Source organism: Pseudophryne corroboree, chromosome 3, assembly GCF_028390025.1.
Source record: "Pseudophryne corroboree isolate aPseCor3 chromosome 3, aPseCor3.hap2, whole genome shotgun sequence".
Classification (NCBI taxonomy): Eukaryota; Metazoa; Chordata; class Amphibia; order Anura; family Myobatrachidae; genus Pseudophryne; species Pseudophryne corroboree.
In genome coordinates this window covers 780,035,960-780,063,295 of record NC_086446.1, presented here as the reverse complement: position 1 = coordinate 780,063,295, position 27,336 = coordinate 780,035,960, and the positions used below count along the sequence as shown (strand labels likewise).

Below are 27,336 nucleotides of genomic sequence, written 5' to 3'. Positions count from 1 at the left end.
ACCGCAGACCACCGCCGAAGGTTTACAAAGGACAGCCAAAACCGATGCCTAGTAAACGCTGTATACTGAGGGTAAAGCCTCTGGAATGCCAATCAGTTTGGAAACTAAGCCCATACCACTGCTTAGTGAATTTCCCGCTTGGACTATGGTGGTCATTCCGAGTTGATTGCTCGCTAGCTACTTTTAGCAGCCGTGCAAACGCTTTGTCGCCGCTCACCGGGGAGTGTATTTTCGCTTTGCAGAAGTGCAAACACTTGTGCATCAGAGCGCCTGCAAAATAATTTTGTGCAAAACAAGACCAGCCCTGTAGTTACTCTTCGTGTGCGTTGATTCTAACGACGGAGGGACGGTTTTTGACGTCACACACCCGCCCAGACATGCCAGCGTTTTTCTAAACACTCCCTAAAAATGGTCGGTTAACACCCAAAAACGCCCACGTCATGTCAATCTTCCTGCGTTCTGCCGTGCGTCTGAAAGCTTCGGTAGAACCAGTGCAAAACCACAAAGGACTTTGTACCCGTACGTCGCGCGTGCGCATTGCGGTGCATACGCATGCGCAGAAGTGCCGATTTTTAGCCTGATTGCTGCGCTGCGGACATCGGCAGCTAGCAATCAACTCGGAATGACCCCCAATGTGTACTATAAAACCTACAGGCTTTTTGTAACATCTTCACTATCAAGTTTTAGCATACTGGCACAGAGATCTGAGGAGTTGTGCCCATTTCAACCTTTGCCAATGCTGCACTGCACCACCAAAGCCCCATCAGCTTGCAGCAGTATTGTCCATGGAGACCACAACAGGTGAACCTGTGTGCTTTATATGCCAGGGCCGATGTTTACTACCAGTCTGACACAGGCTACCACCATATAATAATCACCAACTAGTGTAAGTGTTCCGGGCGAGTATTGCTTTTGCTGTTATTTGCTCTTTAAAGCCAGACAAGATAAAAATCTGACACGCATGGGTGATTGCAGGCATAAGTGATTAGTATGTTTACACACCTTTCAGACTGGGGACCTTGCTCCTTCTAAATCTCTATCTGTAACTATCTGCACCCATCCATTCCTCCCATCACTACTCTGTGCTGCTGGGAACCCTGCTCCTCCCACTATATAACTCTCAGTCTGTGGCTTCCTGCTGCCTCCATTCCTCTCCTCACATCATGTCACTGCTCCTGTCACATGCAGCCCTGTCCTCACTGACACATCACTCATATCCTGATATACTCTGTGCTGCTGGGGACCCTGCTCCTCCCACTATATAACTCTCAGTCTGTGGCTTCCTGCTGCCTCCATTCCTCTCCTCACATCATGTCACTGCTCCTGTCACATGCAGCCCTGTCCTCACTGACACATCACTTATCTCCTGATATACTCTGTGCTGCTGGGAACCCTGCTCCTCCCCCTATATAATTCTCAGTCTGTGGCTTCCTGCTGCCTCCATTCCTCTCCTCACATCATGTCACTGCTCCTGTCACATGCAGCCCTGTCCTCACTGACACATCACTCATCTCCTGATATACTCTGTGCTGCTGGGGACCCTGCTCCTCCCACTATATAACTCTCAGTCTGTGGCTTCCTGCTGCCTCCATTCCTCTCCTCACATCATGTCACTGCTCCTGTCACATGCAGCCCTGTTCTCACTGACACATCACTCATCTCCTGATATACTCTGTGCTGCTGGAGACCCTGCGCCACCCACTATATAACTCTCAGTCTGTGGCTTCCTGCTGCCTCCATTCAACTCCTCACATCATGTCACTGCCCCTGTCACATGCAGCCCTGTCCTCACTGACACATCACTCATCTCCTGATATACTCTGTGCTGCTGGGGACCCTGCTCCTCCCACTATATAACTCTCAGTCTGTGGCTTCCTGCTGCCTCCATTCCCCTCCTCACATCATGTCACTGCCCCTGTCACATGCAGCCCTGTCCTCACTGACACATCACTCATCTCCTGATATACTCTGTGCTGCTGGGGACCATGCTCCTCCCACTATATAACTCTCAGTCTGTGGCTTCCTGCTGCCTCCATTCCCCTCCTCACATCATGTCACTGCCCCTGTCACATGCAGCCCTGTCCTCACTGACACATCACTCCTCTCCTGATATACTCTGTGCTGGTGGGTGACCCTGCTCCACCCACTATATAACTCTCAGTCTGTGACTTCCTGCTGCCTCCATTCCCCTCCTCACTTCATGTCACTGCCCCTGTCACATGCAGCCCTGTCCTCACTTACACATCACTCATCTCCTGATATATTCTGTGCTGCTGGGTGACCCTGCTCCACCCACTATATAACTCTCAGTCTGTGACTTCCTGCTGCCTCCATTCCCCTCCTCACATCATGTCACTGCTCCTGTCACATGCAGCCCTGTCCTCACTTACACATCACTCATCTCCTGATATACTCTGTGCTGCTGGGGATCCTGCTCCTCCCACTATATAACTCTCAGTCTGTGACTTCCTGCTGCCTCCATTCTCCTCCTCACATCATGTCACATGCAGCCCTGTCCTCACTTACACATCACTCATCTCCTGATATACTCTGTGCTGCTGGGGATCCTGCTCCTCCCACTATATAACTCTCAGTCTGTGGTTTCCTGCTGCCTCCATTCCCCTCCTCAAATCATGTCACTGCCCCTGTCACATGCAGCCCTGTCCTCACTAACACATCACTCATCTCCTGATATACTCTGTGCTGCTGGGGATCCTGCTCCTCCCACTATATAACTCTCAGTCTGTGACTTCCTGCTGCCTCCATTCCCCTCCTCACATCATGTCACTGCTCCTGTCACATGCAGCCCTGTCCTCACTTACACATCACTCATCTCCTGATATACTCTGTGCTGCTGGGGACCCTGCTCCTCCCACTATATAACTCTCAGTCTGTGGTTTCCTGCTGCCTCCATTCCCCTCCTCAAATCATGTCACTGCCCCTGTCACATGCAGCCCTGTCCTCATTAACACATCACTCATCTCCTGATATACTCTGTGCTGCTGGGGATCTTGCTCCTCCCACTATATAACTCTCAGTCTGTTACTTCCTGCTGCCTCCATTCCCCTCCTCACATCATGTCACTGCTCCTTTCACATGCAGCCCTGTTCTCACTTACACATCACTCATCTCCTGATATACTCTGTGCTGCTGGGGACCCTGCTCCTCCCACTATATAACTCTCAGTCTGTGGTTTCCTGCTGCCTCCATTCCCCTCCTCACATCATGTCACTGCCCCTGTCACATGCAGCCCTGTCCTCACTTACACATCACTCATCTCCTGATATACTCTGTGCTGCTGGGGACCCTGCTCCTCCCACTATATAACTCTCAGTCTGTGGTTTCCTGCTGCCTCCATTCCCCTCCTCAAATCATGTCACTGCCCCTGTCACATGCAGCCCTGTCCTCACTAACACATCACTCATCTCCTGATATACTCTGTGCTGCTGGGGATCTTGCTCCTCCCACTATATAACTCTCAGTCTGTTACTTCCTGCTGCCTCCATTCCCCTCCTCACATCATGTCACTGCCCCTGTCACATGCAGCCCTGTCCTCACTGACACATCACTCATCTCCTGATATACTCTGTGCTGCTGGGGACCCTGCTCCTCCCACTATATAACTCTCAGTCTGTGGCTTCCTGCTGCCTCCATTCCCCTCCTCACATCATGTCACTGCCCCTGTCACATGCAGCCCTGTCCTCACTAACACATCACTCATCTCCTGATATACTCTGTGCTGCTGGGGACCCTGCTCCTTCCACTATATAACTCTCAGTCTGTGGCTTCCTGCTGCCTCCATTCCCCTCCTCACATCATGTCACTGCCCCTGTCACATGCAGCCCTGTCCTCACTGACACATCACTCATCTCCTGATATACTCTGTGCTGCTGGAGACCCTGCTGCTCCCACTATATAACTCTCAGTCTGTGGCTTACTGCCTCCTCCATTCCCCTCCTCACGTCATGTCACTGCCCCTGTCACATGCAGCCCTGTCCTCACTAACACATCACTCATCTCCTGATATACTCTGTGCTGCTGGGGACCCTGCTGCTCCCACTATATAACTCTCAGTCTGTGGCTTACTGCCTCCTCCATTCCCCTCCTCACATCATGTCACTGCCCCTGTCACATACAGCCCTGTCCTCACTGACACATCACTCATCTCCTGATATACTCTGTGCTGCTGGAGACCCTGCTGCTCCCACTATATAACTCTCAGTCTGTGGCTTGCTGCCTCCTCCATTCCCCTCCTCACATCATGTCACTGCCCCTGTCACATACAGCCCTGTCCTCACTGACACATCACTCATCTCCTGATATACCCTGCGATCAGTCCACCTCTGACCCACGCTCTGTTATAAGGTGTGGGGGCGGGGCTATTTTGGTGGGTAATAGGGGAAGGGGGGATTCATCTTTTGGCACTGGGGGTGGGTAGGGGGGGCGGTGGGACTGCTGCCTCACTATAAGTTTTTTGGGCTGGGAGGGGGATATATTTAAATTAATGACATGTATAGTGACGCAAGAGGGGGCACTAAACAGTGGAGGTTGGGAAGGAATTTTACAATGGGGGCTTATGGACACGGGGGATGGGGGGTGCAAAACACCTTCTAGTTATATATTTTTTGAAAAATAAAATATTTAAAGATATTAAAAAAATACTTTTTAAACTTTATTAAAAAAATACAACTTCAGAGCGGTTTTTGGAAAAAAAATCCTCATTTAAGTGGTTAATGGACTTCAATCGTCCAGGGGCCGGAGGGCAGTGCTCATAGGGGTACATGTCAGCCATGAAGCGGCGGCGTTATATAACCTCGCTGTCAGCCCGAGCGTGGCTCTGACTCACAGACGCTGTTGCTTCACTTGTGTTGTTGCGTGTGATACAACAAGCTGCGCTTATTTTACTTTCTACTCAATTACCTGCTAATGAAGAAAATCTGGACGCGGCACCAGGGAGGAAGGCATGACATCACTCCAGCGGAGGCCTCCTTCTCTCGGAGGCTCGTTCAACAAGCAGCGCATTATCAGGCGTTTCTATAACCCATTCAGGCAGAGCCCTGTGTGAGCGCAGAGCAGCTTGGAATCTGCTGCAGGCCTCAGCACCTCTCCAGGGAGGAAAGCAAATGATTATTGGCAGGGCTGCCTGGCTCCGGGACCCCATCCACTCCCCTGACTCGCTAAGCTAGGAATGCGGCGATAATTGGCTGCAGGGGGTGGTCTACTCTAAATGCAGCTTTTATTTCTGGTAATAAGTGTGCAAATCTGCAAAATGCACTACAGTCACCTGCAACTGTACGCTTGTAGCGATAGGCGGCTACTTGCAGGGCCGACGCAACTTTTTAAGGGTTTTTTGCATATTTTTTTTAAAAGCAGTACACTAACTGGGATTCCCTGTACTTTGACGGCGAAAATGACGCACAAAAAAAAGTTGTCAACCATTTCCATTGTCTACCTTTCACCTGTCAACTTTTTCCATATCGACTATATGGGGTCGCCAAATTGAACCTGGCACACAACACCTCTCAGGGCGGGATTGCAGGATTGACTTTACCAGAAGATTAAGGGGGTAATTCCGAGTTGATCGCAGCAGCAAGTTTGTTAGCAGTTGAGCAAAACCATGGGGGTCATTCCGAGTTGTTCGCTCGCAAGTGAATTTTAGCAGATTTGCTCATGCTAAGCCGCCGCCTACTGGGAGTGAATCTTAGCATCTTAAAATTGCGAACGATGTATTCGCAATATTGCGATTACACACCTCGTAGCAGTTTCTGAGTAGCTTCAGACTTACTCGGCATCTGCGATCATTTCACTGCTTGTCGTTCCTGGTTTGACGTCACAAACACACCCAGCGTTCGCCCAGACACTCCCCCGTTTCTCCAGCCACTCCTGCGTTTTTTCCGGAAACGGTAGCGTTTTTTCCCACACGCCCATAAAACGGCCTGTTTCCGCCCAGTAACACCCATTTCCTGTCAATCACATTACGATCGCCAGAACGATGAAAATGCCGTGAGTAAAATTCCTAAGTGCATAGCAAATTTACTTGGCGCAGTCGCAGTGCGGACATTGCGCATGCGCATTAAGCGGAAAATCGCTGCGATGCGAAGATTTTTACTGAGCGAACAACTCGGAAATGACCCCCAATGTGCACTGCAGGTGGGGCAGATGTAACATGTGCAGAGAGAGTTAGATTTGGGTGGGTTATTTTGTTTCTGTGCAGGGTAAATACTGCCTGCTTTATTTTTACACTGCAATTTAGATTTTAGTTTGAACACACCCCACCCAATCTAACTCTCTCTGCACATGTTACATCTGCCCCCCCCCTGCAGTGCACATGGTTTTGCCCAACTGCTAACATATTTGCTGCTGCGATCAACTCGGAATTAGGCCCTAAGTACACTGCAGACGTTCTCAGCCCAGCGCCCCTGGTACACTGACAGGTGGTGTTTCGCTGCGCCTGCGATGTGAATGAAAAGCAAAACGTATACGCTACTCCTCTCGCAGAGGCTCAGTCGCCCCAGACGTCTTGCGCCGTGTGGAGTATAGATGCTTGGTGTATGAGAACACATCTGTATCTGATGAAGTTGTGTCGAGGGAGTGATTCGGCCATGCAGAGATCCCGATGGATCTTTAGCACCTAGAATGGTCTGTTCCAAGCGCGCAGTGATGATCACGACAAGCAGCGAAACCAATATGGCAGAAAGATGGCAACGTGACTCTGTGTACTGGCCAATGTATGAATTAGTTTGTGCCCAGAATGCATTTAATTTGCGTCTTGCTCAGCATCAGGGCCGCATATGTTTTAGAGAAAACAGGAATATACTATTTAAGACTTATGGGCACAGATTTATCAAGTCTTGGAGAGTGATAAATTGCACGAGTACCAGCCAATCATCTCCTAACTGTCATGTCACAGGCTGCGTTTGAAAATGACAGCCGGGAGCTGATTGGTTGGTACTTTATCACCGTGTAATTTATCACTCTCCGAGGCTTGATAAATCTGGGCCATGGGTAGACATATTCTTAACTTTATGTTGCAAATTGCAACGTTCCCCTCTGAGGTTCCAGATATGTTGCTGTGCCCAAGGTTCTCGTTTAATCAACCTTCTGGCCGTGTAATGCCAACCCATCCTGTGTTAAGGATTCGCAACTCGTGATAAGATGTCACAAGCTAGTACAGTAGAGTTCTACGAGTGACACCTCAGCATGTGTTGTGTTCTTGTCACGAGATGTTTTTCTTTATGCATTAGCATATACTGTACTAAAAAGAATACTCAAGGCGCTTTACAGAAATCATGAACCTACGGCCTGATTCAGCGTTGTATGCTACTGCAATTGTGATTTCTAGGCTATGGAACTACTAATGTTAGCTGCCGTCCGGAAATTAAGAGACAACCATTTTTTCTGTGCAAGGTAAATACTGGGTGCTTTTGCATGTAGCCCACAGATGTGAGCTTTATTATTACATTGCAATTTAGATTTCAGTTTGAAGACACGCCACCCAAATCTAACTCTCTCTGCACATGTTACATCTGCCCCCCCCTGCAGCCAGGGTTGGACTGATCCATAGGGATGCAGAGGGGAATACCGGTAGAGCCACTGCCATCCTCCCTCTAGGGATCAGGTTCCAGACTATGTACTTTAATTATACATTATTTATACGTTATCTTGTGCTGCACAGGACTACTGTATGGTGTAGTTTCTACAGAGCATTGCTGTTATTAATCTAGTACATAATCATCATGCACTAGCAGTATATTTGTTATCTATATGCACTCTCTAATGGTTAGCCAAGCCTCGCTGGCAGCTGGCCACACCCTCTCTAGATTGGCCACACCCATAAACATGGGTCCCTACCAACGAAGCAGCTGGCCACACCCCTAAACACGGGCTCCTACCTCCGAAATCCCCCCGGTGGGCACTTCATGCCCCATTCCGACACTTCCTGCAGTGCAGCATGGATTTGCCCAGTGGCTTGCTTTTTTGCTTTACTTACATACATTCAGGTCACATGTAGGCTACAATGCGCGATACAAGCAATATATGGAAATAAGACATACAAGAGTAAAATGAAAAGCAACTAAGAGGATACACACTGTACAAGTAATTCCAAGTCTTGCTCAGCTTCCCCATGAAAGCAACAGGAGAAGCAGCCACCTTTAGGCGCACAGAATAAGTTAAAGTAGGATGGGTGAGCAATTTGTATAAGTCTAATAAACAGTGGGGATTTACAGAACAGTTAGAGGGAAAAAACACAGCACACAGACACACACAACACACACACACATACACACACACACAACACACACACACACACGAACTAGTCAGGTAAACTCAGGTAAGTGTCCAGACAGGAATAGGGGAAGGGGCATGATGGGGTATTATGGAGAAATGTGGCAACAAAAGATTGCAATAGTAGTATAACAACGTTGTACAATAAAGGAGTAGGATTGCCAAGCGGAGTATTAGCATGCATAGGGTGCAGAGCCTGAGAACAGGCCAGAGTCAAACATATCATCCTAGCTATATATATATATATATATATATATATATATATATATAAAAGTATATTAAAGTGAAGACACTTGTGTCGTTAAATCATTCCTGACGTATTTGGTCTGGACTGAAAGCGCGAGTTCTTATGGTAACCTCTAAATAGCTTAAAGACGTTAAAAACTTCAGCAGGACATTAGACGGGGTTTACAAGCTCATCTTAGACCAAATTAACCTACTCTTTCCACCCTGTTTCAGAGTAAGCAGCAATTTTGGCCAAAATTATGCAATATAAATAAAAATAAAGAAACACTCAAAACGATTTAACAAAACTGTTTTGATTTCTCTACTTTCACTAAGCATCTTCCAAAAATGTGATTGAGTCATGTATCACCTGACAGAGGACTGCGGATTACCTTAAGGTGCCCATACATCAGCAACGGACTGACAAAATTTCCTGATCCACCTACGGCCGGATTGGGGAATCAGGTATATAAAACATGTTTAAAAATCTCAATTCCCCAATCTTGACCGAAAACATTTTTATCAAAACGGAAATTTTTAAAATGAATTTCCCTGGCAAATTGCTGATCGATCGGTGGGGCCGCTGGATTGGGGAATTTGTTTCCAGATGTATGGGTGCCTTTACATACATAGGGGATGCACCTATAGATGTAGAGAAATACGGGACACAGGAAACGGTGCACATACTAAGTTGCTTTTATTAATCCAGAACTGCATGCTACAGATACTGTACAGCATGAACATGAATTCATTACAAAAAAATTTGCATGGTTTTGAAAACCACCTTGAAATTAAATTGGAATAAAAGCAGAGAACTGAACAGTAACATCACAGCTGTTAGGAAACATTCAAAGTATTCACAAAAAATGGTATAGTTATTAATCAGCATCTTAATAAACCAGAGGAAACCAGAGACAGATTTACAATTGCGTCATGTCAAATACAATGGCACTCAATGAACGGATGAAGAGTTTCTCAGTTTTTCTCTTTTTTTTTTTTTCATTTTTCTCTTTTTTAATTTTTTTTTGCAACACCAACATGCCTATTTGTGATTTTTTTTTTTCTTGGTTGCCTGCTACCTACTTACACATAGCAAGCATAAAAAGTGGCAGTCTTTTCCTTTATAAGTAACCTAATGTACAGGATTTTGGCCCATCAGGGGTTGGAAGGGGTGAGGGGAAGGGGGGTAATTATTTTTTGTACCTCATTGTTTTTAAATGCTGCCCAGTCACCCTTCTATAAAATACTTCTGTTAAAGATGATATAAACTACATACATACCTACCAAGCTATGTAACATCACAACAAAACATGAGGAACGGAAATACGGCATCAAAAACGAGGGGATGGGGAGGGTAGGTTATTCACCGGGAATTTTGGCACATCAATTTGTACACAGTCTACAGACAGGCTGGTCTCCTGTTTTCTTAAGTCATTTACAAGGTGACGTTGGTGAAACAACGCAGTTCGCTTTCCCTTGTTAATTTCAAGTCTTCTTTTGATGGCTTTTAAAGCAATTGTTATTTTTGTACAATATTGATCCTTTAAATGCAGCTACGAAATGTCCATTTGGTGGCAACTGAGTTTCATACAGCACATAAAATAAAAAAAATTATATATATATATATATATAAATTTATATATAAACTTAAAAACCTTGTACAAATTATATATATATATATATATATATAAGATGCTTACACTGAGAAAAGAAAACTTTATACAATGTTGAGAAATGGCAAACAGACATTGGATTGAAAATAGACAACATACAAGTAGGACACAAGCAATTTCTAGGCAATAAATACTACTTACTGGTCCAATGGCTCCAAAATATTTAACGCACCCACCCACATATTCCATGTAGCATCCCATTACCCCATAAAAAAAAAAATGGCAAAAAAAATAAAATGGCAAAAAAATAAAAATAAACAGGCAAAAAAAAATGAAAAACAATAAAATAATAATAATGAAGACTGCCACCATGGAACAAGGCATATTAATACATTTGTTCAGTTTAACCCTTGTGTTCTGTACATTTAAACAATAACAATAACATCACAATAAAAGTTGTTTCACAAGAGAGCACTGCATTCATTGTGCCCAGGAGGGTATAAAGTGGATGTAAAATGATTGGTTCGCAAGCTCGTATTTAATACAAATAATCAAGAACCAACTCTTGTGAGGGCTGCTTCAAAATTGCTTGTTGCTATTTTCTTATTATTCTTCTTTAAATCAGTCTTTTCAAAGTAACCTATCAGAACTACATAAGTTATGTATTTTTTTATTTTCATATATTTATATATATATATAATTTCCCCCTTCTTCCGATGCTAAAAAGATGTTGTTGTTTTTTGTTTTTGTTTTGTTTTTTTTAACGCTGATGATACAAATTTTGGCAGGACCTTGATGCTCGTAGAGGTCTGCACAGTCAAATCGGAAAGGCAGAGATAAAAGAGAGGTCAAATATTGACCAATGAACTTCATAAACATCTACTAAAGTAGCCACTTGGCACAAATTAAAAATACAAAAAACCATGGAAAACGAGACATACTATTTCTTTAAAAATGAGGAGGCGTCGGTGTTGGGCTTCACTACTCTAATGGCTTGGTTACAAGTGAGAGGGGCTGAAGTTGTGTTCCAGCCAAAGACCGATGAGAAGGTAGGAAGGATGTCGACGGCTGTGCTAGTGACAAGGAGTAGGGTGCTGAAGACTGTAAGGAGCTGGGTTGGTGACTGTGATCTCTTCCATTCTGACAAATGGTAGTTGGCAGGTTGCTGGACTTTCGGGCCGGACTTTCTGTTGGAGGGGACTGTGGAATGCACAGCCGCGCTAGAGGGTCACGCTTCAATGTCAGAGATAGAGGTTGCGTTTGTTCAGTTTGTGGAGTGGAGTCTCTTGTGGGGGAGTCGAGCATTGTGGGAGAAGAAGGAGGAGAGTCTAGTAAGCTTCCGTCTGAAGAGGGCGGGCTGACGCAGCTGCCTTCACCTTGTATGTAGCGAATGCACTTTTTTTTTCTCCTGGAAAGGGGAAAAACGTTAGCTGTGAATGAGGGGGTGAGGGCACTGGTGAAGAAACATCAGAAACACAAGACATGGAGGCACAACGTTGTATTAGGCTCTGAGCTGTACAAGTATATGTGAATTCTATTTTTAATAAAAATTGCTGCATCTGCAGATAGGTCACCTGGGTGGTATCAATATGGTCATTCTAAGCTCCCCAAGTCACCCAGGATGGTATAAAAATAACAATTCTAGACTGCACAAGTGGCCTGGGGTGGTATACATATCATAATTCTAAGCTCTACATGTCACTTGGGGTGGTATAAGTATTATCATCCTAAACTCCACAAGTTGCCTGGTAACTACATTAATATTATTTTGGACTCAAGAAAACAATCGTTTTGTTCTACTCTTAGAGTGAGTGCTGGCTTGTATTAAGTTCTCAACACTCCATAATTTATCAGTCATAGCTTGCTTCTTGATATTAATTACGGGTTTGGTTATGACAAAGATAACACTTTTGTCGGTTATCTAAAGACTCATGTAACACTGTGCACATATATATAGTTTTAAGACATAACGCTAAAAAGCGAGGACTAAGACAAGAGCAGTAGCTCTAAATCAGTTGCTGGACCATCTCTGGGTCATCACAAACAAATGGACTATGGTAAGAGCTATGATGGTTGAAAAATGAATATGCAACATGCAAACACTTCCTTGAAGCAATGGACACTGAATATACTTGTTCTACAATAGCTATATCCCTTGTGGGGCCTGAGAATACCGGTGACATGGAGCATGCAGGACTGAAATGCTCATGCAGAGAATGAAAGGTGGATGATGACCTCAGAGGTAAGTCATGTGCTGCACTGGGATCGGAAGATATAGCTTCAAACCCAGTACATTGGTTGAGATGTGGTGAGTGGAAGTCATTCTGGTTAGTGGTTAGAGGTTAGAATGATTTGCAGGCAATAATAATAAGAATTTACTTACCGATAATTCTATTTCTCGGAGTCCGTAGTGGATGCTGGGGTTCCTGAAAGGACCATGGGGAATAGCGGCTCCGCAGGAGACAGGGCACAAAAAGTAAAGCTTTAGGATCAGGTGGTGTGCACTGGCTCCTCCCCCTATGACCCTCCTCCAAGCCTCAGTTAGGATACTGTGCCCGGACGAGCGTACACAATAAGGAAGGATTTTGAATCCCGGGTAAGACTCATACCAGCCACACCAATCACACTGTACAACCTGTGATCTGAACCCAGTTAACAGTATGATAACAGCGGAGCCTCTGAAAAGATGGCTCACAACAATAATAACCCGATTTTTGTAACTATGTACAAGTATTGCAGATAATCCGCACTTGGGATGGGCGCCCAGCATCCACTACGGACTACGAGAAATAGAATTATCGGTAAGTAAATTCTTATTTTCTCTATCGTCCTAGTGGATGCTGGGGTTCCTGAAAGGACCATGGGGATTATACCAAAGCTCCCAAACGGGCGGGAGAGTGCGGATGACTCTGCAGCACCGAATGAGAGAACTCCAGGTCCTCCTTAGCCAGGGTATCAAATTTGTAGGATTTTACAAACGTGTTTGCCCCTGACTAAGTAGCCGCTCGGCAAAGTTGTAAAGCCGAGACCCCTCGGGCAGCCGCCCAAGATGAGCCCACCTTCCTTGTGGAATGGGCATTTACATATTTTGGCTGTGGCAGGCCTGCCACAGAATGTGCAAGCTGAATTGTATTACACATCCAACTAGCAATAGTCTGCTTAGAAGCAAGAGCACCCAGTTTGTTGGGTGCATACAGGATAACAGCAAGTCAGTTTTCCTGACTCCAGCCGTCCTGGAACCTATATTTTCAGGGCCCTGACAACATCTAGCAACTTGGAGTCCTCCAAGTCCCTAGTAGGCGCAAGGCACCACAATAAGCTGGTTCAGGTGAAACACTGACACCACCTTAGGGAGAGAACTGGGGACGAGTCCGCAGCTCTGCCCTGTCCGAATGGACAAACAGATATGGGCTTTTTTGAGAAAAAAAAACCACCAATTTGACACTCGCCTGGCCCAGGCCAGGGCCAAGAGCATGGTCACTTTTCATGTGAGATGCTTCAAATCCACAGATTTGACTGGTTTTAAACCAATGTGATTTGAGGAATCCCAGAACTACGTTGAGATCCCACAGTGCCACTGGAGGCACAAAAGGGGGTTGTATATGCAATACTCCCTTGACAAACTTCTGGACTTCAGGAACTGAAGCCAATTCTTTCTGGAAGAAAATCGACAGGGCCGAAATTTGAACCTTAATGGACCCCAATTTGAGGCCCATAGACACTCCTGTTTGCAGGAAATGCAGGAATCGACCGAGTTGAAATTTCTTCGTGGGGCCTTCCTGGCCTCACACCACGCAACATATTTTCGCCACATGTGGTGATAATGTTGTGCGGTCACCTCCTTCCTGGCTTTGACCAGGGTAGGAATGACCTCTTCCGGAATGCCTTTTTCCCTTAGGATCCGGCGTTCCACCGCCATGCCGTCAAACGCAGCTGCGGTAAGTCTTGGAACAGACATGGTACTTGCTGAAGCAAGTCCCTTCTTAGCGGCAGAGGCCATAAGTCCTCTGTGAGCATCTCTTGAAGTTCCGGGTACCAAGTCCTTCTTGGCCAATCCGGAGCCATGAGTATAGTTCTTACTCCTCTACGTCTTATAATTCTCAGTACCTTAGGTATGAGAAGCAGAGGAGGGAACACATACACCGACTGGTACACCCACGGTGTTACCAGAACGTCCACAGCTATTGCCTGAGGGTCTCTTGACCTGGCGCAATACCTGTCCCGTTTTTTGTTCAGACGGGACGCCATCATGTCCACCTTTGGTATTTCCCAACGGTTCACAATCATGTGGAAAAACTTCCCGATGAAGTTTCCACTCTCCCGGGTGGAGGTCGTGCCTGCTGAGGAAGTCTGCTTCCCAGTTTCCATTCCCGGAATGAAACACTGCTGACAGTGCTATCACATGATTTTCCGCCCAGCGAAAAGTCCTTGCAGTTTTTGCCATTGCCCTCCTGCTTCTTGTGCCGCCCTGTCTGTTTACGTGGGCGACTGCCGTGATGTTTTTCCCACTGGATCAATACCGGCTGACCTTGAAGCAGAGGTCTTGCTAAGCTTAGAGCATTATAAAATTACCCTTAGCTCCAGTATATTTATGTGGAGAAAAGTCTCCAGACTTGATCACACTCCCTGGAAATTTTTTCCTTGTGTGACTGCTCCCCAGCCTCTCGGGCTGGCCTCCGTGGTCACCAGCATCCAATCCTGAATGCCGAATCTGCGGCCCTCTAGAAGATGAGCACTCTGTAACCACCACAGGAGAGACACCCTTGTCCTTGGATATAGGGTTATCCGCTGATGCATCTGAAGATGCGATCCGGACCATTTGTCCAGCAGATCCCACTGAAAAGTTCTTGCGTGAAATCTGCTGAATGGAATTGCTTCGTAGGAAGCCACCATTTTTACCAGGACCCTTGTGCAATGATGCACTGACACTTTTCCTGGATTTAGGAGGTTCCTGACTAGCTCGGATAACTCCCTGGCTTTCTCTTCCGGGAGAAACACCTTTTTCTGGACTGTGTCCAGAATCATCCCTAGGCACAGCAGACGTGTCGTCGGGATCAGCTGCGATTTTGGAATATTTAGAATCCACCCGTGCTGTTGTAGCAGTATCCGAGATAGTGCTACTCCGACCTCCAACTGTTCCCTGGACTTTGCCCTTATCAGGAGATCGTCCAAGTAAGGGATAATTAAGACGCCTTTTCTTCGAAGAAGAATCATCATTTCGGCCATTACCTTGGTAAAGACCCGGGGTGCCGTGGACAATCCAACGGCAGCGTCTGAAACTGATAGTGACAGTTCTGTACCACGAACCTGAAGTACCCTTAGTGAGAAGGGCAAATTTGGGACATGGAGGTAAGCATCCCTGATGTCCCGGGACACTATATAGTCCCCTTCTTCCTGGTTCGTTATCACTGCTCTGAGTGACTCCATCTTGATTTGAACCTTTGTAAGTGTTCAAATTTTTTTGATTTAGAATAGGTCTCACCTAGCCTTCTGGCTTCAGTACCACAATATAGTGTGGAATAATACCCCTTTCCTTGTTGTAGGAGGGGTAATTTGATTATCACCTGCTGGGAATACAGCTTGTGAATTGTTTCCCATACTGCCTCCTTGTCGGAGGGAGACCTTGGTAAAGCAGACTTCAGGAGCCTGCGAGGGGGAAACGTCTCGACATTCCAATCTGTACCCCTGGGATACTACTTGTAGGATCCAGGGGTCCTGTACGGTCCCAGCGTCATGCTGAGAGCTTGGCAGAAGCGGTGGAAGGCTTCTGTTCCTGGGAATGGGCTGCCTGCTGCAGTCTTCTTCCCTTTCCTCTATCCCTGGGCAGATATGACTCTTATAGGGACGAAAGGACTGAGGCTGAAAAGACGGTGTCTTTTTCTGCAGAGATGTGACTTAGGGTAAAAACGGTGGATTTTCCAGCAGTTGCCGTGGCCACCAGGTCCGATGGACCGACCCCAAATAACTCCTCTTCCTTTATACGGCAATACACCTTTGTGCCGTTTGGAATCTGCATCACCTGACCACTGTCGTGTCCATAAACATCTTCTGGCAGATATGGACATCGCACTTACTCTTGATGCCAGAGTGCAAATATCCCTCTGTGCATCTCGTATATATAGAAATGCATCCTTTAAATGCTCTATAGTCAATAAAATACTGTCCCTGTCAAGGGTATCAATATTTTTAGTCAGGGAATCCGACCAAGCCACCCCAGCTCTGCACATCCAGGCTGAGGCGATCGCTGGTCGCAGTATAACACCAGTATGTGTGTATATAATTTTTATGATATTTTCCAGCCTCCTGTCAGCTGGCTCCTTGAGGACGGCCCTATCTATAGACGGTACCGCCACTTGTTTTGATAAGCGTGTGAGCGCCTTATCCACCCTAAGGGGTGTTTCCCACCGCGCCCTAACTTCTGGCGGGAAAGGGTATACCGCCAATAATTTTCTAACGGGGGGAACCCACGCATCATCACACTTCATTTAATTTATCTGATTCAGGAAAAACTACAGGTAGTTTTTTCACATCCCACATAATACCCTCTTTTGTGGTACTTGTAGTATCAGAAATATGTAACACCTCCTTCATTGCCCTTAACAAATAACGTGTGGCCCTAAAGGGAAATACGTTTGTTTCTTCACCGTCGACACTGAAATCAGTGTCCGTGTCTGTGTCTGTCGACCGACTGAGGTAAAAGGACGTTTTAACGCCCCTGACGGTGTTTGAGACGCCTGGACAGGTACTAATTTGTTTGCCAGCCGTCTCATGTCGCCAACCGACCTTGCAGCGTGTTGACATTATCACGTAATTCCATAAATAAGCCATCCATTCCGGTGTCGACTCCCTAGAGAGTGACATCACCATTACAGGCAATTTGCTCCGCCTCCTCACCAACATCGTCCTCATACATGTCGACACACACGTACCGACATATAGCACACACACACAGGGAATGCTCTGATAGAGGACAGGACCCCACTAGCCCCTTGGGGAGACAGAGGGAGAGTTTGCCAGCACACACCAAAGCGCTATATTTTACAGGGATAGCCTTATAATAAGTGCTCCCTTATAGCTGCTTTTATAAAATCACAATTTCGCCAAATTTTGCCCCCCCCCTCTCTTGATTTAACCCTGTTTCTGTAGTGCAGTGCAGGGGAGAGCCTGGGAGCCTTCCTGACCAGCGGAACTGTGTGAGGAAATGGCGCTGTGTGCTGAGGAGATAGGCCCCGCCCCCTTTTCGGCGGGCTCGTCTCCCGCTTAAAAATGGATTCTGGCAGGGGTTAAATATCTCCATATAGCCCCGGAGGCTATATGTGAGGTATTTTTTGCCAAAAAAAGGTTTTTCATTGCTGCCCAGGGCGCCCCCCCCCCAGCGCCCTGCACCCTCAGTGACTGCCGTGTGAAGTGTGCTGAGAGCAATGGCGCACAGCTGCAGTGCTGTGCGCTACCTTAAGAAGACTGAGGAGTCTTCTGCCGCCGATTCTGGACCTTCTTCTCTTTTCAGCATCTGCAAGGGGGCCGGCGGCGAGGCTCCGGTGACCATCCAGGCTGTACCTGTGATCGTCCCTCTGGAGCTAATGTCCAGTAGCCAAAGAAGCCAATCCATCCTGCACGCAGGTGAGTTCACTTCTTCTCCCCTAAGTCCCTCGATGCAGTGATCCTGTTGCCAGCAGGACTCACTGTAAAATAAAAAACCTAAGCTAAACTTTTCTAAGCAGCTCTTTAGGAGAGCCACCTAGATTGCACCCTTCTCGGCCGGGCACAAAAACCTAACTGAGGCTTGGAGGAGGGTCATAGGGGGAGGAGCCAGTGCACACCACCTGATCCTAAAGCTTTACTTTTTGTGCCCTGTCTCCTGCGGAGCCGCTATTCCCCATGGTCCTTTCAGGAACCCCAGCATCCACTAGGACGATAGAGAAAAATACCTTTCAATCGTCTATAAAATGTACCTCAACTGCCTTTGCACTTAATCCATGACTAACACCCAGACGGTAGTTACTAAGCCAACTGACATTCCTGCACAAAGTCAGTAGCACAACAATGTTTGGTCTTATGGGACTGTGGAGCGGGAACATGATTTCGGTAAGCTGCGGATGTATCGGATATTTACACGTGTAATGGAAGGAGAATAGGTCCCTCATTAATCTAAAGAAGGGCTAACATCCTGCCCACTGGATACATTCATTACAATGGTCTTGGGACTACATACAAAGACCATGAAAACAAGATGAAGTGACATATGTTAAACATATAGACGGAGGAAATATATACCTACCATAGTTACATTCCAAATTCAAAGACTGCTTGCATCAGAATAAAAAAATAACAGATTTAACCAGAGGATCAATAGAAAGGAAGATAGAATTCTTAGACCCTCCACCAAGGTTTCCCTACAATGCCGCTTGGAGCTATCTCATCATTCCTTATTTAACCACACTTTCAAACTTGGTACTGGTACATGCTACATATATGGATGACATCGTATCACAAGCAGTATCATATGATAACAGGACATTGTGCTCCCAATGCAAGGTCATTTTGGGTTTTTCCCTGGCTAAACGGATCAGTCAACTGAGATAATGGCTTGCATAGATGTGAGTAACCACACCCAAAGAAGGATGATCCTAAGACAAAAGTTCCTACTCTTGCTCTTTTATGGAATACTACTTCCTGTAAGGCTGCTGGTCTCTAAAGGTGGGATATACTGTATAGTTTCACACACCCATTCCTTTCCTGATGAGCATTGTATTTTTTGGGACCCTGCCCTAATTGCCATCAATTGGACAAATAAGTAGACTGATGACCCAAGAAGTTGACTTGTACTGAATTGTCCCACTGCCAGGGTTTTATTACTACCTAGTGAAAATAATGTTACTCTGAAAATAAAAAAGGTGAAATAGTTAGGTAGGAGGATTTCTCTGATTCTAGTAGCTGTCAACTAAGCTTTTCACGAGTGACCCCACACTGACGTTGCTGAACTTCTCAAGATTGTTACTAGAAATGGAATGTAAAAATAAAACATTCCAACAATCACTGTCCTCTACAGACTGCAGACTGTAACTGAGAGGGGAGATACGTTTTAAGTAAAAAGAACATCAACGTTCTGAAATCATGTAATCAGTTACATTTACCTCCTCAACCTAGAGGGTATCTTGTGCAGATGTCAAAGAGGGGTTGGTTAATCTTCAATAAAATCTCATAGAACCTATAAAGTAGTCATGACTTCAACAGTCTTTGTATTTCAGCAGATACAGGAAGATCACCTTGTGTATCTCTTATTTATTGGTGACATGTATGAATTATTATAGAAGATTTATGAGAAGGTCACCATTTACAGTGCGTGAATTTGGCACAATTCTGTCATATGACGTTTCAATCAGGACTCTACCATTTAATGTAACTGTTCTGGTCTTTTAGAACCGTTCACCAAGAGGAGGTAAAAGGATGAAGTCCAACCACCAGTAATGACCAGAGGAAAGGAAGAAGGGAGTATCATTGGTAGAGTTGGGTGCAATCATAGAGAGGCTCTAGGAAGGATAGAAGGGATTTCATTATTTCCCAGGGGGTCCTTGTAGTATACCTGCATGGTTTGCACCATAGATTCTGTCGGTCAAGTCCGAATAATGCCCGACACTTCTTTGGAGCATTTGCATCTGTTAGCACAATGTAAACACACAGAAATACAACAATATGGTGGATACTGCTCATATGGAGGCACTTTCTTAGCTATGGTTACCTACAGTACACTCAAGTTTGTTTTTTATTTGGTAATTCACCCTCCACTCCATTGCCAACACACACAGCGTCCATAGCAGTCAATACGGCCCATACCAGGTGAAGTTGGGGTTTAATCAGACACTGGTTCACTCTGATACACATGGGATATATATATATATATATACAACAGCCATTGATAGGCACTGAAGTCAGTGAAAGTCTTGAGTATGAACTGAGAATGAAACCACTGCACTATGGCTGATGGAATAAACCAATGACTTTGCATGTACACAGTGTAGTACTGGAGAAGCCACCAACCTACTTATCTACTGATAGTGACAACTGCCCACAAAGTGTATGGAGGTAGAAACATGCCTGAAGAGTCATCACCTCGTGCTTGAGAGGGTAATGGGTTGACATTAGTAAGACATAGTGTAATGACCAATGCACGAATGGATGGAAGGAAATCTCATACTTCCACAGTCAATAAACAGGCTTTTCTTGGACCCGGAAAATTGCATTGCAAATTCTGCAGTAGTTTTGTACTGTTCTGGCATATTTACAACAAAAGTTAAGTGTTTTTACTGCAACATGAATGCCTAGTTTATTGGGGTGTTAATTATGGTCAATAAATGAAGATGAGAAGCAGACAGCCATGATTGCCAGCGAGCTTGGTAAATACTTTGGTGGATAAGAGATCACCGACTACAGAATATCAATGAATGAGAGAAGTTTGGAAAAATATTGGTTTTACCGCTAAAGTAAACTTTCTTACCACGCACCTGTTGCCTACACAAGGCACAAATAGCTATTTTGTGGGCTCAACTAAAATAGCATATCTATTCCATAGGAATCAGTGACATCACTAAGAGTACCGCCTATCCATTCACTAGGAGTGAGTGACATCACTGAGAATGCAGCCTACCATTCACTAGTAACTGGTGACATCACTAAGAATGCAGCCTATCAATTCACTCAGATCCACTGACACCACTATGAATGAAGCCTCTCCATTTTTTCGGACATTACTGTGAATGCAGCCTATCCATTTATTAAGAACCAGTGACAACACTGGAAATGCAGTCTATCCATTCACGAATAACCAGTGACATCACTGTGAATGCAACCTAACCATTCATTAGGAACCAGTAACAACACTGAGAATACAACCTATCAACTCAATAGGAACCAGTGATGTCACTGAAAATGCAGCCTACCCATTCACTAGAACCAGAGACATATTTGAGAGTGCAGCCTATCCAATCACTAGGAGCCAATGAAATTACTGATAACAGATCCTATCCATTCACTAGGAACCAGTGACATCTCTGAGAGTGCAGCCTACCCATTCACTAGGAACTACTGCATCACTGAGAGTGCAGCCTATACAATCACTAGGAGCCTATGATATCACTGATAGTGCAGCCTATCCATTCACTAAGAACCGGTGGCATCACTGACAGTGCAGCCACCCATTCTCCAGGAACTAGTGACATCACTGAGAATGCAGCCTATCCATTCACTAGGAACCAGTGACATCACTGACAGTGCAGCCACCCATTCACTAGGAACTAGTGACATCACTGAGAATGCAGCCTATCCATTCACTAGGAACCGGTGACATCACTGAGAGTGCAGCCTATCCATTCACTAGGAACCAGTGACATCACTGAGAGTACAGCCTATCCATTCACTAGGAACCAGTGACATCACTGTGAGTGCATCCTATCCATTCACTAGGAACCAGTGACATCATTGACAGTGCAACTACCCATTCACTTGGAACTAGTGACATTACTGAGAGTGCAGCCTATCCATTCACTAGGAACCGGTGACATCACTGAGAGTGCAGCCTATCCATTCACTAGGAACCAGTGACATCACTGAGAGTACAGCCTATCCATTCACTAGGAACCAGTGACATCACTGTGAGTGCATCCTATCCATTCACTAGGAACCAGTGACATCATTGACAGTGCAACCTACCCATTCACTTGGAACTAGTGACATCACTGAGAATGCAGCCTATCCATTCACTAGGAACCAGTGACATCACTGAAAGTGCAGCCTATTCAGTCACTAGGAGCCAGTGACATCACTGAGAGTGCAGCCTATCCATTCACTAGGAACCGGTGACATCACTGAGAGAGCAGCCTATCCATTCACTAGGAACCAGTGACATCACTGAGATAGCAGCCTATCCATTCACTAGGAACCGGTGACATCACTGAGAGTGCAGCCTATCCATTCACTAGGAACCAGTGACATCACTGAGAGTGCAGCCTATCCAGTCACTAGGAACCAGTGACTTCCTAGATGCCTGAAGCTGTCTAATACTGACAGCAGTGTCTTGATTACTTATAGCTTTTGTGTGTAGACAACAGGTGACGATAAATCCTTTAAAGTATTTCTACAAACCTCTGAACATCTAACACAGGTACACTGATTTACAGAACAGTGTGCCTTGTGTCACTGGGTCTTCATTCTATGACATCTGGAATTTTTCATAGGGTGGCAGGAGATAATCCATCTACCGTACTGTACTCCCCAGATCACCACCATCTTCCTAAACCCTGGAGAGATAGGTTTCATTCCAAAACATATCTGACACACTGACCCAGAAATCTAAATTGAGTCAAGAGCAGGGAGACACAAAGGGTCGCCCGCCGCTCCATGTGACAGCGGCTAGCTTTAGGGACAGAACGGGAAATTACCAAATAAAAATAATAATCGGTAAAACCAGCCATAGCTAAATCCGGAATAACCATACACACCTGCAGGGACCGCACCAGTTACTCTGCTGATCAAGGCCAAAGCGCGCTCTGCATTTCTTAGGAGCGCTGAGGTCTGAATGAGTTCAAGACAGAAGCGAGCAGAAAAAGAAACAGGAAGAGATAATAAAAAATAAATAAAAATAAAAATCAATGAACTGGTTACTAATTGCAAAAAGCGCAGATCTTTAATTTTTTTGTAATTTTTTTTTTTAAATCACAGGGTTAAATAAAATGATTTCACTGATTGTATATTGGCGGATACAAGGAAAGCTGCAGTATATCTGGTTTGTAACGCCAGATCCTCTGGCCGTGCACTTTTCAGCCTCATTTGATGACCATATATAGAGAATAGTGATTTAAAGTGTTCCCATTTTTTTGCAGGTGCCCGTGATGCAGCAAACAAGTAATAATGATGAACTCTTGTCAATTATACGCCACGAAAATCCTCCCGTTACACAACAGGGAGGTTTACCGGCTTCATATCTCCTGTATAATTTTGTCAGCCAATCGGGTGCGGTGAGACTTTACTTCTTGTATATATAAAGCCCGGAGATACTGCAGCTTTATAAAATGCATATCAGTGGTGCATTTATTTGTAAGTTACACATGTGTAAAGAAAAAGAGAGAGATGGAGCGAAGGAGCAAGCAGACAGCGGGATGAACGGGGCTAGGCCGTAGCTATGAGGCATGCCTTTGAAGCGTTGTGCTAGCGTGATACGAAGGGGGGGGGGAGGGAGCAAACAGAAGGCAGAGCATGCTGTAGTGAAAACACTTTCTGGAAGCAATAAAAACAAATTAAGATTAAGGAGGTTTTTCTATGTATTCTTTTTTTTTTTTTTTTGCAGAAATAAAGAAATACTGCATATCCCATTGGCACGGTTAGTGTCTCGCCAATAAGTCTGGTAAGAGCTCTGAAAACAGTTATGAGGAAACACGTTGTTTTGTAACATACAGACAAATAATTAGGATGCATTATAGAACGTGCTGGAAGCGGAGGCATGGAACTCTTATGATGTTTGAAAGTTGACGGGAAAAAAAAGAAACTTATTACCCTGTGTTTGTATGGTCACATATTTACCCAGCATGCTCTGGGGGAGGCCGCAATGCTGCCTCCACAAGGAGCAGGCTGGACTACCCACGCGTTTTGCCGCCCACACACGGATGCTCTGGCTTAAAGCATGTATTTTTACACATGATCCACGCTAGTCACATATGAACACTGCTATAAAAACATGTTACTGATCAGTGATACCTCTAATACTCGGCAAAGCAATGTGCTTACATGTGTAATTGTTGTACCATTCAAGTGATTAACCGAGCAATGTTACAAGTGACTATGGCAAGAGATCGGAGAACCTACTACAGGTTGAGTATCCCATATCCAAATATTCCGAAATACTGAATTTTTGGAGTAGAACTCCTGATGGCTCATTGTACACAAACTTTGTTTAATACACAAAATTATTAAAAAATATTGTATTTACTGACCTTCAGGCTGTGTGTATAAGGTGTATATGTAACATAAATACATTCTGTGCTTAGACTTCGGTCCCATCGCCATGATATCTCATTATGGTATGCAATTATTCCAAAATACGGAAAAATCCGATATCCAAAATACTTCTGGTCCCAAGCATTTTGAATACGGGATACTCAACCTGTAGTAGCATTCACTTTTCAGGAACATATCAGAACTGGATATTTGGGACGGGTAGCCTCGTTTAGGCTGAAACAACAGTGAACAATATCTTGCATACAGCTACAAATGAAATGTGTATGAAGCATCTCAATTCTATCAAGGTATGGAAACGTTTACCAAAGCATTAATGTCACCAGTAGCAATTTTATAAGAGGCCAGTTGTATTAAAAGAGTAAAACACTTTTCCTGCAACCTATAGATGGACCTGTGGCTTACATAGCTTTATATTCTCCCCACACCAACAGACTTCTTACCCTAAACTTGCTGTGTGAAGTCACAGTTTTGAATAACGCCTTTTACGTTCCACTTACCACAAAATACAATCTATTTAAAAAGGGATCATGTAACATCCACAGCTGAGGGTGCGAACGTTCTACTTAAAGGATATGTAACAATGGTGGTCATTCCGAGTTGATTGCTCGCTAGCAGTTTTTAGCAGCCGTGCAAACGCTATACCGCCGCCCACTGGGGAGTGTATTTTAGCTTATCAGAAGTGCGAACGCTTGTGCAGCCGAGCTCTGCAAGAAAAGTTTGTGCAGTTTCTGAGTAGCTCTGAACCTACTCAGCGCTTGCGATCACTTCAGCCTATTCGTGTCCGGATTTGATGTCATACACAACCCAGCGAACGCCCAGTCACGCCTGCGTTTTTTCAGACACGCCTGCGTTTTTGCAAACACTCCCTGAAAACGGTCAGTTGACACCCAGAAACGCCTCCTTCCTGTCAATCTTCTTGCGGCTGCCAGTGCGACTGAAAACTTTGCTAGAACCTGTGCACAACCACAACGGGCTTTGTACCCGCACGACGCGCGTGCATTGCGGCCAATATGCATGCGCAGAAATGCCGATTTTTAGCCTGATCGCTGCGCTGTGAACAACGGCAGCTAGCGATCAACTCGGGATGACCCCCAATGTGCTCCAAATGGGTTACTTACCCGTGGTCCAGTATTCAGGCTATATGGGGGATCCCCCAACATCCTTTATACCCCCTACTGGCTCCTCCTCTCGACCTTATACAAGGGTGTCAAGCGCAGCAGGAGAGAGCGGATATAAGATGGTGATAGCTTGAATGCTAGATCACAGCTAAGTAACCTTTTGGAGTAGAATGTTCTTAGGGGATTCCAGTGGATTTTCAATAGTGGGTGGAAACATAATTTAGTAAAACTGTGCAAGATTTTATACCTATAGCTTACGTGATTACCCTCCGTACGTTTCTGTATACGCCTTGGTGCAGATACAGGTTATGTGATTACCCTCTGTATGTTTCTGTAGGCGGCTCAGTGCACAGATGTATGGTATGTGAATATCCGCTGCACATGTCTGTAGGTGGCTCAGTGCAGAGACGTATGGTATGTGATTACCCGCTGTACATATCTGTAGGCGGCTCAGTGCAGAGATGTATGGTATATGATTACCCGCTGTGCATGTCTGTAGGTTGCTCAGTGCGGAGACGTATGGTATGTGATTACCCGCTGTACATATCTGTAGGTGGCTCAGTGCACAAACGTATGGTATGTATGTACGTTTCTGTAAGCGGCTCAGTACAGAGACGTGTGGTACGTGATTACCGGCTGTACGGTTCTGTAGGCGGCTCAGTGCAAAGACGTGCGATATGTAATTACTGGCTGTACGTTTTTGTAGGCGGCTCAGTGCACAGACATACGGTACGTGTTTACTAGCTGTACATTTCTGTAGGCGGCTCAGTGCAAAAACGTATTGTGATTACCCGCTATACATTTATGTAGGCGGCTCAGTGCAGAGACGTACAGTATGTGATTACGCGCTGTATGTTTCTGTAGGCAGCTTAGTGCAAAGGCATGCGATACGTGATTTACTGCTGTACATTTCTGTAGGCGGCTTAGTGCAGAGACGTATGGTACGTGATTACCAGCTGTACATTTCTCTAGGTGGCTCAGTGCAGAGATGTACGGTAAGTGATTACAGACTGTACGTTTCTGTAGGTGGCTTCGTGCAGAGATGTATGGTAAGTGATTACCCGCTGTACATTTGTGTAGGCGGCTCAGTGCAGAGACGTACGTTTCTGTAGGTGGCTTAGTGCAGAGACGTACGTTTCTGTAGGTGGCTTAGTGCAGAGACGTATGGTAAGTGATTACCTGCTGTACATTTCTGCAGGTGGCTCAGTGCAGAGACGCACAGTATGTGATTATGCTCTGTACGTTTCTGTAGGCTGCTCTATGTAATACATTACTATCCAGGTGTATCCACAGATATGTTGTTAGCGCATCGTGGACAGAATAGGGACAAGGGCTAATGCACAAATGAGTATATACATCAGCAGCGGACAGGTCACTTCCCTCCACACATCATTTTGTTACATCAGATATGTAAGTCTCAATTTGCGTGAAGGGACAGCACTTGCAGAGAAGCCTAAATCTGCACTGGCGAGGAGGTGGGCAGAGTGAGAGCATTCTTCGCTGAGTACGTAAGTCTTTATTGAGTATAATGCACTTTATCTCTCTAAATATTTTGATTTGGATTATTTTTCTGGTCTGACAGCTACATGTACACATTGTGCATCCTAGTATTAAGGACTTCTGAGCAGGGGTGACACGCTCGGTTCAAAAGGGCTGTGTGGCCAAAGCATTAAGGAGGGCGTGGCCAAGCCCCTTGGGGTGTGTCTAGCACTTCTGAAGTGTCCAGGCAATCCCCACAACTGTCCTCTAAACATTAACAAGGGGTCAGGACAAATACTATGGCTGCCAGGATAGCTCCCAAGAATCAAGGCGTTTCCGTGTAAATTAAAGCGTTTCGAAAATATGCTACCTGTGGATATTCTGTTCTCCAGAAAATCTAATATCCCCCCAATAAGTTCAAAAACTTCTCTTTTTATTAAAATCTATTGCGTTCTGGGGTTAAAATAAGCAAATAAACTTGTTTTCCAATTTATCTAGTCCTGAGCTGGAGATTACAGCTGACATTTATTAGTTGTGTTCCGGATGCTGGCTGTCAGGATGATTAGGGTTAGGCTGCGGGAGAGGGGGCAAGGGGGGGTAGAGTTAGG

At 45.3% G+C, this 27,336-nt stretch overlaps 1 protein-coding gene and 1 long non-coding RNA gene across 41 annotated transcripts in view; both read right to left on the bottom strand.

The window, feature by feature from the left end:
- Positions 1 to 5,008, bottom strand: part of LOC135058264 (uncharacterized) — a 154,269-nt gene extending 149,261 nt beyond the window's left edge. Inside the window, exon 1 of the long non-coding RNA XR_010244713.1 lies at positions 4,921 to 5,008. This is a non-coding gene — a long non-coding RNA (uncharacterized LOC135058264). The remainder of the gene's footprint in view (positions 1 to 4,920) is intronic.
- A 4,183-nt stretch (positions 5,009 to 9,191) lies between these two features.
- The window catches only part of TCF7L2 (transcription factor 7 like 2), a 262,286-nt gene continuing 244,141 nt past the window's right edge, over positions 9,192 to 27,336 (bottom strand). For 19 of the 40 annotated variants that reach the window (XM_063962584.1, XM_063962589.1, XM_063962587.1 and 16 more), the window contains 2 exons: positions 22,619 to 22,691; positions 9,192 to 11,532 (listed from right to left, as the gene is read on the bottom strand). In XM_063962584.1, the coding sequence (XP_063818654.1) occupies positions 11,106 to 11,532; positions 22,619 to 22,691 (500 nt within the window). In that variant the 3' untranslated portion in view covers positions 9,192 to 11,105. Of the gene's footprint in view, positions 11,533 to 18,401; positions 18,431 to 19,707; positions 19,781 to 22,618; positions 22,692 to 27,336 lie in introns of those variants that run through there. The other 21 variants (XM_063962611.1, XM_063962616.1, XM_063962610.1 and 18 more) reach the window with 5 other exon arrangements.